Source organism: Acomys russatus, chromosome 6, assembly GCF_903995435.1.
Source record: "Acomys russatus chromosome 6, mAcoRus1.1, whole genome shotgun sequence".
In the NCBI taxonomy this organism is placed as follows: Eukaryota; Metazoa; Chordata; class Mammalia; order Rodentia; family Muridae; genus Acomys; species Acomys russatus.
Genome location: NC_067142.1, coordinates 49,165,623 through 49,178,211, shown reverse-complemented (window position 1 = coordinate 49,178,211; position 12,589 = coordinate 49,165,623). Strand labels below are relative to the sequence as shown.

At 45.9% G+C, this 12,589-nt stretch overlaps 1 protein-coding gene across 2 annotated transcripts in view; it reads left to right on the top strand.

Moving 5' to 3' along the window:
* The window catches only part of Rgl1 (ral guanine nucleotide dissociation stimulator like 1), a 260,437-nt gene that overhangs the window by 235,126 nt on the left and 12,722 nt on the right, over positions 1-12,589 (top strand). For both annotated transcript variants that reach the window (XM_051147577.1, XM_051147578.1), the window contains 5 exons: positions 3,663-3,752; positions 5,772-5,858; positions 7,265-7,297; positions 9,978-10,099; positions 11,842-11,931. In XM_051147577.1, the coding sequence (XP_051003534.1) occupies positions 3,663-3,752; positions 5,772-5,858; positions 7,265-7,297; positions 9,978-10,099; positions 11,842-11,931 (422 nt within the window). The remainder of the gene's footprint in view (positions 1-3,662; positions 3,753-5,771; positions 5,859-7,264; positions 7,298-9,977; positions 10,100-11,841; positions 11,932-12,589) is intronic.

The following is a 12,589-nucleotide window of genomic DNA, read 5'->3' as shown; positions in this document are numbered from 1 at the left end:
ATTTTGTAGATAGCCAGTACCCGTAGGTACATGTAGCATGCCTCTAATTCCTAAGGTACGCACCTAACATACAGTATAACTGAACTGGGAGTCCAACTTAGGGACAATCAAAGGCCTGTGCGTTGCCTCCCTAATGCCTGGGACAATGCCTTGCATGAGGCACACATCCATAACTACTGTTTGACTGTGTGGATTAGTGGGCTTGTCATACACATGACTTTGTCTTTCTCCTGCTCAGGTCCTTCTTGGAGGAGATGATACAAGGTGGGGAGTCCATGCTGATGACTGACTTTGGCTTTGGACTACCTGATTATCTGTACACTAACTACCCAGTGATCCACAGGATTCTGTTACTCCTTGTTTCACGTCTTTCTGGGTTTGCAGACTTTAAATGGAAATCTATCTGGCTGGAAGGACACGGCTTAGTGGCCTCCCGGTCTGCAACACCGAGCTAGACTAACTGGAGCCACACACTGAAATCCCAATAGCCCTGAATCATCCCTCCAAAGGCAGATAAATTGAGTTGTGTGCAGCTCATTGCCTGTGACAGGCTTCTGGCTGAAACCTTAGAGGCAAGGCTATATCTAGCTAGACATTAAAGCTCCCATAAACCTCTCTCCAATGGAGACATCCACCTCAGTGCTCTCAGCTAAATGTCTGTAAGGCTCAAATCCCAACGAGCTGAAAAACTTGGCGATGGGTCCAGGTGGCCTGTGCATTGTCACAGATGCTGCTGGGATGCTTCGGGCGGTCTCTCTGTGCTTGGAGAGCCCGTTCCCATTGTCTCTGCTGATCATTACTCATGTGAAGTGTATAGTTCTGGGTGTAACTTCTCAGCACAGTTATAAATAATGAGATCAAGGTACTTAAGTTCTAAAGTAAGCACTAAGAAAAACTCCTGGGCCCCATTTCTAATATGTTACTCCTACACTCTGGTTTTTTTTTTTTTTTTTTTTTTACTCCTAGACTCTGACTTAAGGTTGGATAATCTTTTTTAAATGACCTATCTTCTACTTCTGGGTGAACGTAATATGCTACTTCTCTAATATTATGGCCCAGACAACATAATAATCAGGAAACATTTGTGGTTTCTTTCTAATTGTTGGGAAAGTTTAAAAAATTTTTTTCAAAGTCTGTCTTAAATTCATTATAACCTTATGATTTATGAGACTTAGAATAATTAAGAATCATTGACTATATAGATTTCAAAGCCAAAAAAGCACCAAATCTTGGTTCTTGTGCCTCTGGGTGGTTGGCAGTTATCCCTGGTTGCATTAATATAAACAATCTAAAAAACCCCAGGTGGAAGTGAGTGGTTAACGAAGCTCGGCAACATGTTAATATCAAGGTTGGTGCAAGAGGCTTTTCACAGTATGAAGACCCATCCAAACAGAAGCTCCCAGTAGGTTCTGAGCCACAATTTAACCATCATATCTTAAAATCAAGCCAGTACCTAGCAGACAAAGTCATTTGAGACCGAGTGTAAGTCTTTCAAGGCACAGGGACAACAGGAAGGCAGCTGGATTCTGAAGAAGTAGAGATAAAGGAAAAGTGAGACAAAGGGAAAACCTAGCCCTAGGGAGAAGGTCAGAGGTAGAAAAAGCAGGAGGTGCAAAGGTGGATGGGAGAGGCTGGCGGAAGTATGGGGAGGAATTAGAAATTTATCAACACAGAGATGATCATTGAGGTCACTTCCAGTGATACAAGTCTGTGGGAAAACAATGCCTTGGGAAGAAGGAAGAGTGGCTAAGAGTCTGAGTGTGAGCAGCAGAGGGGGCAGGAGGAAAGAACCAGTGTGGGGCATCATAGGAGCCCATAGAAGGTCTCAGGAAGGCTCAAAGGTGTCATGTGGTGGGGTAGCAACGTAAAGAAGTTAAGGCCAAGGATCGGGATCTTGCTGTGTGGTCTAGGCTAACCCTGAAGTCACAGTGTATACCAGGCTGGCCGTGAACTCATGATTCTCCTGCCTTTAACCTCCCAAGTGCTCAGATTACAGAGATACACTGTGTGTGGTTGGCTTGTCGTCAGCTTTGTATTACTGCTGCAGCTAAGGATGGACTTTCATTCTCATGAAACCAGTCACAAAATCAACAGATCTTGTTTCTAGTCTCAAGTCTTTACTCTTCTGCTCATGGGTGGGGTCTTCAGTGCTTCTAAGAGCCCTCTGTTGCGTTATGATTCTTTAGTTTTTACTTTTTGAATTCCTTACTAAGAATTTTAGATAAGCCAGGCATGGTGGAATACACTTTTAGTCCCACCCAGCACTTGGGAGGCAGAGATGGGTGACTCTCTGTGGGGCCAGCCTGCTCTATATAACAAGTTCTAGGCTAGCCAGAGCTACACTGTTAAACTCTGTCAAGAAGAAGAAAGAGGAAGGGGAGGGGAGGAAATTTAGATAATTTAAATAATTCCAGCACTTTCCGTCTACCCGTGACTGAGGACCCAGAAGGAGTTATACACTAAGAAGTGCCCTTGCAGCCACCTGGCATGGAAAGTGGCATTTACTAGACTCCTAGCATGTGCCCCCAGGAAAAGCTGTGTGGAGTGCCATCGGATGATAGCTCTCTCTTATCAGCTGTAACAGGGACCGCTGGGATGGATTCTGTCCCCAGTGGCATGCCCAGACAGGACCACAGCTAGCTAATGATGGAATGTATGTATGCCTTGGCACTATTGGTCAAGCCCTGACACCCAGAAAGAGTCCTTTCTGTAATTGTATGGTGATGTAGGGTCACATGCTAAAGTAATGCAGTAAACCCGGGAGAAACTGACTAAGGAAAAACTATTATAGAGGCTACACTGAATTGTGAAATCGCCTTCCATTCATGCAGTTCATGGAAAATGAGAACTTAACAAGACCCTGAAACCGCAAAACTGAAACATTTTATGTTCCGTCAGCAAACCCATGATTAGCTGTTACGTAGAAGTTGGGCTCTTGTTCCAGGCACCAGGCAGGGAGCATGGGTGGCCATCTGTCCTGAGGCCCCAAGAGGAAGGCTAAACTTGTCAGAGTTTCAGACTGGAGAAGGCGTGTTAGTAGGACTAAGGGAAACCCACAAATGGTCCACCTTTCATTAGTCGGGATGTACCCCAACCCTCAACTTCCTCAAGATCTTCCTGTGCAAAGGTTTCATTTAGTGAAGTAGTACCACACAGTGCCCTTCTCTCACAGAATGCTGGCGTTTTCATTCCAGGCCAAGAGAAAGAAGTCATAAAATGTACAAGAAGAAAGCTTCATTTCTCAAATACAAGATTACTTTGTGTGAAACTGAGGATGTGTAAAAAACATCTAGGCTCCTCTGCTGTCCCCACAGCCTATGCTAAAAGTTGGGGCTTTAAGGACAGGGCCAAAGACAGCAATAATGACCTTTGGGAATTGCCTGCCTTCTGGTGATGGCTGATTTTCTAGTCAAGTTAGGGACTCTGTTTTTACGGAGTTGGGGGGCGGAATAGGGCAATCCCAGACCACCTCATACAGAGAGGAGTGTGCAGCAAGGCTCCCAGGCATCCATTACACAGCCCGAGGGCCTGCAGGGGGCCTCTTCATTTGCATGGCATCTTGGGACACAGGAAAAAATTGCATTCTAGATCCCGGATACTGTTTTCTTCTCTGCAGATTGGCCTCCTCCATGACTCTCCTCTGGGTATGCTCTGTTTTGTAGGAAGGAACGTCAAAATTTGCCAACCTGGACAGCAGTGTGAAGGAAAACCAGAAGCGGACTCAGAGGCGGCTGCAGCTCCAGAAGGATATGGTATGTCTGCCCTGTTCCCTGGTAGCCAGCAGGAGAGAGGCCCTGTGTCCTCATCTGGGCAGCTGGCACGCCGCAGCAGCATCTTCCGTCTGCAGGGCACCCACACTTGTCAGACAGCTCTCCAGTTCTTTGCCTTATTTGTTCTTAACCTAGGAGGTCTTTAGCAAAAGTGTTAGACCCACTGAGAAATGGATACCAAGAGTTACAAATTACACACGCACGCACACACGCATGCACACACACCAGATGACTATGAAGGAAAGTGCGCAGTGGGCGTAGCTCCACCCTCCTGCCATCTCCTGCACCCACTTTTACACGCACACGATGCTGCCACTTTGGTAAGAAGCCTCCGAGGCTTGCTTCCTACATCAGCTTGGGGATGTAATGGCCAAGGAAAGACATTGCTTCCTTCTAGGAAGATGTGGTCTTTGTATTTAGAAATCATCATTTTATTTGTTTGCAAGCTCTCTGATCATTGCCTAGCTGTCCTTACTACTTCTGGGTCCTAACTGGAGCTAGTTGTTCACTTGTCGGAGAATACCATGCCTCCTTTCTGAAGGCAGAAGGGTTGTTATCATCATCTTGGCCCTGTCCTTAAAGCCCCAACTTTTAACATAGAGTGTTGGGACAGGAGAAGAGACTAGAGTCTAGACAAATGAATATTCTCCTCCTCGCCCAGAGAGAAGTTTCCTAAAGGCTGGACATAAATTTTTTGAGAGCTAGAGCCTTCTGTAACCTAAAGCTGATCAAACTCCAAGTGTTGCACACCTTTGGTTGCTCAAAGACAGTTAAAAATAGCTGCTGCTGAGGGAGGGCAGAGATTATTTTAGTTCAGGAGGAGACCTTGTACACACAAGGTGGAAGGACAAGCTAAGCCACAGCTGACAGTGAGTTTCAGAAGGACAAAGTCTTGCGTGGTTTGAATTGGCTGAGGACACAGCCTGCCTTGTGCCGAATCGCCTGGACTTGCCCTGGTTCAGACTTTGTGTTCCGGCCAGAGTTTCCCTAAGCACCTGCATATTTGAGAAGGTGACCATGCCCTGTCCCCTCATTTATATTCCCAGAAGAATGCATGTGCCTCAGAGGTCTTGAGAAGAACAGAGACAGTTTCAAAGGAGATGGGGTGAGACGACAGCTAGCAACTCTACTTACTGCTCCCCACTTTTAACACACGATCTATAGTGGTGGAGTAACAGACAAGTCCTGTCAGTTAAAACCCAGCCTTCACTTGGAATTCGCCTGTGTCTGTTCTGAGACTCAGCCCAGCAGCACTTGCTCACATGACTTCCTACTTTTTTGGTCCATGGCAACTTCCATGGACTTGTTTGTCATGACCTCCACAGTCATCAGGAGCCTGTCACCTCGGTGTCCTGTAGAACACCCCACAGTCTGGGCTTGTTTGTCTTGTGATTAAACTGAGGTCACACCTGCTTGGAAAGCATTTCACAGAGATGAAATACTCCTCCTGTTGCATTCCTTCAAGGAGTTACATGGTGTCAGTGTGGCATTTGCTGTCACACTGATGGGGATGAGATAACCACTAACTTGATGAAAGTGTGCCAGATCAACCGCTGTAAAGTCGCTGTCCTCTCTCTCTGTCTTTCCAAGGTGAATCACTAATAGTGATGGCCCATGCTCTTGATGGCCCATACTCCCTCTCTCATCAGGAAATAGTGATCTACTCTTAATGATGTCGAGGCCATGACCAAACAGCTGGAAGCGTGCACACACTGCAGCGAGTAGACCCCACTGCCCAGTGCCAAAGCACAGGAGACCCCACTGTGAGCACACTTGCATGCACATGTGATCTCCTGGTTGGAGGCCCACTTTTCCTGACATTAGATCATGCAGTTCCTTTCCCTGTTTGTGTAGAGCTTTAAAACAATTTCAGTTCTGCAGGAGACACCGGTGATTCCAAATTAGTGTCGCCCAGGTCCATTTTCTCTGCTCTGTGAGTTACTGAAGCCATTAAACATTTCAGTTGACAGTAAAGACAGCCTTGCTCTGCTTCCTCTTCAGGGCGTGATGCAGGGTACTGTGCCTTACCTGGGCACCTTCCTGACTGACCTCACCATGCTGGACACTGCTCTGCAGGACTACATTGAGGTAGGTTCTCTCTAGTGCCTCTGGGCTGCAGCCTTCTCAGCTGCATGGAGTTCATTTCTCTCAGTATCTGTTTAGAGCCCACGATGCACATGGCTAGGTGGTAGGAAACCAAACCAAACCAAACACCAGAAGATTCCACAACCACTGCAAAGGCCATCAGAAGAGGTCACTGCTTATCAAAACAGGCAGCGATGGGTAGAAATGGTGGCGGTGTGAGCAGAAGTGCAGCTAAGGGTGATGTGCATGTTCGATGATAGAACATGGTCGGTCAATATGCAGAGACTTGATTAGAATGCCTTTTGAGGGGTAGGATCTGAGCATGGGCACTGCAGGTGGACTTGAAGGGGGGTACCCCCAGAACTCTACCTGGAGGGTAAAAGGGGAGCCAGACCAGTGAATTTTCAAGTAGGGTCTCCTCATTCCTTTCTGTAATTATTGTGTCACTGCTCCTGTTCTGGAGTAAACACTGGGATCCACCTACCCTTCTTTTACAAAGAAGAAAGAAGTAAATCCACTTAGACAAGCAGACTATGAGTAGTAGTGATAAAATGATATATAGAAAAGGATTTGACATTTGAAATTCGATTTAAAGATTATTTGTAGGGCTCGACTTCTCACTCAGGGCCCTTGCCTCTGATATCCTGGGGCAGTTCCTAGCAGTGTCAAACAAAGGAAAGCAAACCACAGACAAAACAAAACACAACACACTACAAAACAAAACCAGCCTGCATACATATCCGTGCTGGTTCTCGCATGCCCCCTGCTTTGCATACACTGTGACTAGAAAGGGAAGCTGTGATGCACACTTCCAAGTGCTCTTTAAGGGGTGTGGGCGTGCTCATTAATGTCCCCTCAAGTCCTCTGTCTCAGCTTATCTCAGGCATCAGCCATCAGTGCCCAGGAACTGCAGGGAGTGAGCAAATTCTGAGGGATTAGAGTCAGCCTGCTAAGAGTAGGGACGATGGTGATGAAGAATTGAGACTTGATGTCCACGGTGCTGTGGGGAAGTTACTTCCCTTATGGTAAACCATTGACAACTTGGTTTCCAGCATGAGTCAGTGGCCATCTGGTTTTGTTGTGTTTGGTTGAGGGGAGGAAAGGAGCAGAGTATTTGGTCTTCACTAGCTTGGCAAGTAAATGTGTCTGGATTTTGACTCGAGGTGCTCTTATCATTGCTATTGTAGTTGGTTTCAGACATCTTAGGAGACCGTTGTCTACCCTACTCTATCATAAATGAAGAGACGTTTTTATCCAAGAAAAAGGTGATCCTCTTCCTCTGCAGTCACCATGTTTCTAAGATCATTAATTGTTACAACTTTATGTTCCCTGTGACCTATGTAGCGTGACCCAGAACGACTGGACTCTGCAGTCGCGTTGGTTTACATATTTCTAAACATTTCTTTCAGGGTGGACTGATCAACTTTGAGAAAAGAAGAAGGGTAAGTGGAAAAGCAATGCTTTGCTGCTTTCTCTGAGGCGAGCATGAGAAACTGAAAGAAGTGGAGATGAATTTTGTTCTTTTGTTTTTAGAGAGGCAAAACAACAAAACCCAACCAAACAAAAACAACAACAACAACAACAACCCCCCTCACTGAGCACTTGAAAATGTAGCACTCTGTTAGGCATGTTCCTATACTTACTCCCCAAGAGCCCTGCGAGCTCTCGCTCCCCATCTTCGGTTAGAGGTGAGGATGGAAGGAATTCAAGAGCTGGTTCACAGTCAGCTGGGAACAAGCCAGAGCTCGAGTTTTGTCCAGCTGCAAAGCTCATTAATAAATAAAGGTCGTGTAGAACTGGGTGTGGCTAAATGGTAGGACACTAGGATGAGCATGTGTTAGGTCTTGCATTCTAAACAGAGAAGACGGAGGGAGGGAGAGAGGGAGGAAGACGAGGACGAGAGAGACGAGAGAGAGACAGGACAAGAGAGAGAGCGAGAGACGAGAGAGAGAGAGAGAGAGAGAGAGAGAGAGAGACAGACAGACAGACAGACAGACAGACACACACACACACACACAGACAGACAGACACACAGACAGAGAGACAGAGATTGAGAGAGATTGAGATATTTCTTTCCTTACCCTCTTCTCATCTTTACAACTACTTTTTAGAAAAACAAGTTTATTCTATAGTTAGTAACAATGTACTATGCATATGAAAATTATCACAGCAAATAGACTTTGAATATTCTCCTACAAAGAAGTATGTGGAACAATATGTTAGTTTGATTTCATCATTTCATAGGGAATACCTAGTCCAAAATATCATGCTGTATACACCTTGAATATATATTTTTACTTGTCAGTTAAATTTAAAAAAAGTTTACTTATTAAGTGAGTTTGTTTCTAAGAGTGAATAACATTAATAAAAATGGCTACGCCTGTGGGTCTGTCTGGGCAAGGAAAGGACATAGTCAGTATCCCCATTAGATGGAGGTGATCATCTCTTATCTTTCCTGTCAGTATAGGAAGGGTGTTCTACATCAAACTTGAGTCATTCCGTGAATAGAATAGTCCTGCACTATGTTTTTTAAGTGTAATTTTGCTATAATTTTTGTGCCAAATGGACATAAGATAGGAATTTGAGTGTTTAAAAGGAAAAAGGTGTGTGTGTGTGTGTGTGTGTGTGTGTGTGTGTGTGTGTGAGAGAGAGAGAGAGAGAGAGAGAGAGAGAGAGAGAGAGAGAGAGAGAGAGAGAGAGAGAACTGTCCTGTAGTGCTTCACCGTCTTTTATTCTTCCATCCATCCTTCTTTTCCACCTGCACTAGTCATGTCAGGAAGTTCGGGACTTGTGCAGTGGGAAGCCAGAGCCCCACCCTCATGAAGTCCAAAATCCAGTTCAATTTTATACAAGCTCAGGGAAGAGGTGGAGGGTCTTTGAGAAGCAAAACCTCAGCCTGTGAGACCAGAGCAAAGAGCATGGGGTTTCATGCGACCCCGGTGCAGCTGGGCTAGGCTCTGCAGCAACAAGATACCGATATGGACGGCGGGAGCTCTCTGTCCTCATCCACTGAACTGTGGCGTGGAGGTAAACACTCCATGACAGCGCTGGACCAAGGGATGAGACCGCTGATTCAAAGACTGAGGCCCAAAGACCCTGTCAGCTCTCCAGTTGTTTCTGTCACGCCCTGACCTGCCGTGCCCCCACAGTGCCCCGTGCTTGGTCCTTCACCTTCAGCAGAAGCCTCGACACTACTTTCTTTCCTTTTAAGACGAAGAAGTTAAACATTTGCATAGTTTAAGTTTGAAACCTAAAGCTGCAGTTTATCCTGACTGCTGACATTAAAGGGGTCCTTGGAACATGTGAAGCGGTATAAATAATTGGGGCATAATTATGTCTCTGCTTCTGCTGTGAGCTTTGGAAGGTTTGGTTTGATGATTTACCAGAGTAGTAAAAACCCAAGGATTTGGAAAACCTAAACATTCAGCTTTCTGAGACCCTCGACGACTTAGATGGTTGGCCCCACCAGTGTGTATTTATTGAGAGGAAATTGTTGGAGAAGTTGTGGATGGGGAGCTATGAGCTTCTTGACTTGACATTTCTTCTTTTTCCTTTTAAAAAAGAAGTAAAACATTTCCACGTGTCTTTTTTTTTTTTTTTTTTTTTTTTTTTTTTTTTTTTTATCAGTCTTTTACTTAAAAGAAGAAAATCCCAAGAACAGAAGCAGGAGGGAGAAGGCACCAGTGTCAATTGAGTTAGAGAACTCGCTGGCTTCTTTGGATGGCTTGTTTTAGTCATATGAATTCTCTTTTCAAGGAGAAAAGAGGATTAAGAACCGAAGCATACAAGGGCTTAAGGAGTTCCAAGTGGTGTGTGTGTGTGTGTGTGTGTGTGTGTGTGTATGTGTGTGTGTGTGTGTGTGTTTTGTCTATGGTGCTAGGGATTAAACCTAGGGCACTATGTATGCCAGGCATGCACTCCACCACTGAACTGCATCCCCACCCACCCTGAGTTAGATTTCTAAGCTTTATTCATTTCTTTCTAAGGCAGCAGAATTTCAGTGCCCTCTTCAGTGGTTTCCTCCATATTTTACCCCTTAGGGTATTACATTTCCATGTCGAAGAGATTTATATTTGCTTCCTCTTATTATTCAGTTTCTTTTTGGTTTCCTGTCTGCTTTAGGAATTTGAAGTCATTGCCCAGATAAAGCTCCTACAGTCTGCTTGCAACAGCTACTGCATGAGCCCAGACCAGAAGTTCATCCAGTGGTTCCAGCGGCAGCAGCTTCTAACAGAGGAGGAGAGGTAGGCTGACCTGTCTGTCACCTGTCAGGGAGGAGCTGCGGTACTGGCAAGAGGCATGCAGTGGCCAGGACCTTGCTGGGCCATCTGTTCAGTGGCTCTTGGGTGGCTGTGCTAAGATTCTGATCCTTGGTTTTTTCCTAAGAGAACTGACCAGAGAGGTGGGCTCCTAGGTCTTGCCCTGCCACTTACCTTTGAGGCCTTAAGCAAGTCTTTTACTTCTTATTTTTCCCCATCTTCAGCATGCCTGTTTGTACAATGTTTGTTTTAAAGCCAGAGAAGGACATTCTAGACAGAGTAAGATGGGACCGTGAGCAAAGGCCTGGTGTCCTGAGGACAGTGATGCCTCTGGGGTAGGTGGGGCAGAGGGAACAGGTTGCAAAACATCGGCCTGCTTTGAATACTGGCGCAGTGGGTTCAGACCTTTCCTCTAGCCTGCGGGTTGTCAGATTACTTTGAAGGCCACATGGGGCCCACTGCCTGTTTTCACATTTTAAGTGGCAGAAGGAAAAAAAATAAAATAAAAGAGGAAAAATATGACATGAAAAATGGTTATTTGAAATTCAGATCACAGGATCCATAAATAATGCTTTAGTGGAATATAGCCCATGCCTTTACATCTTATCTGTGGTGGTTCTCCTGCATTAAAGACGGACCATATGGCCCATGAGGCCCGAATTGTCAGGCCTGATTCAAAGAGAGTTTGCTGATCCTTGAGGTAGACCTGAGATTTTCTTTGAAGACTTATCATAAGGAAGAATGAAACTGACAGCAAACTAAGTATTTGCCAGTGAGGACTTTGAGGGGTGTCATAACTGTGTGACCGCCACCTCAGCTTTGAGGTGGTATACTGGTGGCATCATGACCCACCTGCCTACTCATAGTGGACCTGTCCTAACGACAGCTATAGGCTCTCACAGAAGCACTTCAAGCCAACAAGTCCTCTTGGGCTTTGTATCAGTTAGCATTTGCCTGGCATATCAATATCTGAAGCCTAGGTATTTTCAATTGAGGAGGTTTTGGCAATTAAAGATAATGCTTGTAACTATATTTATATCTCTTTATAATTAATATGATTGCATATGTCTATTCACCAAAGGCTAGATTTTTTTTAAAGGATGTATTTATTTATTATGTATACAGTGGTCTGCTTGCATGTACACCTGCATGCCAGAAGAGGACATTAGATCACAATATAGATGGTTGTGAGCCACCATGTGGCTGCTGGGAATTGAACTCAGGACCTCTGGAAGAGCAGGTAGCACCATGTCTCCAGCCCCTAGGATATTTTACAAGAATACCTTCTTTAGTTTTCCTAACATAAAAATACATGCACATGCACATAGACGCAAGCACATGGGAGGAGGGAGCAGACGAGAAATGGCAGTGTGGCTCACAGAGAGAGGACGATCCTTCCCGGGGCTTGTGGTGGGATGAGGGTGATCAAGGGGCAGGGCTGCTGTCAGCTTCTGCTGCCGCCAGTGTCACAAGCTCTGTCTCGAAGCCCGCAGAACTGAATACGCTCTGTCCATCTGCCAGTAAAAGGAGTCGGGGAGGAGGCAAGGCACACAGTGTAAACGTATCAGACACCCTCTGGCACCCGTGCCAGGCCACCACAGTCTACAGTTTTACTGCGAATAACCAGAGTCTTCTGATAAATCCAATATTCCAGTAAATCACATGAGGTGGGAAGGAACCTGTTCTGTGCTTAAACACTGATGTTAAACCTCCCCTGTCGTTCTCAGCTATGCCCTCTCATGTGAGATTGAAGCTGCTGCTGATGCCAGCACCACTTCCCCCAAGCCTCGGAAGAGCATGGTGAAGAGGCTCAGCCTGTGAGTCCCACCCCCACCCCCCACCCCGGGCCCTGGTGCTGAGAGGGTCCTGTCGGAGGGGGGAGGGGAACATATTCAGCAGCAGCAGGGTTACAGTCATCTGGCTATCCTCTTGTCCTAATGGCTCACTCTCTGCTGAACGATAGATTAGGCCTCTCTTTAAAAACATGCAGTGTTTTTATTCTGAAACCTTCCTATGCCTAGAAATGGTCTTTTTTCCTGGGTAGTTTCCTCTGAGGGCGGCAGGAATGTCATCTCCTAAGAGAGCTCTTCTGACGGTGCTGTCTGCCCTGGCCATGCTCATTCACACGGGCTGTGTTTCATAGTTTGAATAAGCAGTGTTATCACAGAAGCATTGTCCACCGTGGGTGGTCAACTTTGTGAGACCTCACATCCTTTGGGGAGAATGCAGAGACCTTAGATTATCTGCAGGATCCCGTTGCTCCGCAGCATCAGCACCCGACCCTGATGGTCCCTCTCCATCTGTCTGTCCTCTGTTCATTCTACCTTTTGCACTTCAGCCACCTCAAGACCTCCTCCCACCTACCAGGAAGTCATCTGTAGTTGCCTTTGTTCTACTGACTCTTCTCCCAAAGAGCCACCTGGTTCACTTTCTTACTTCCTCCAGGTGTTTGTAGAAGTGTCACCTTGACCAGCT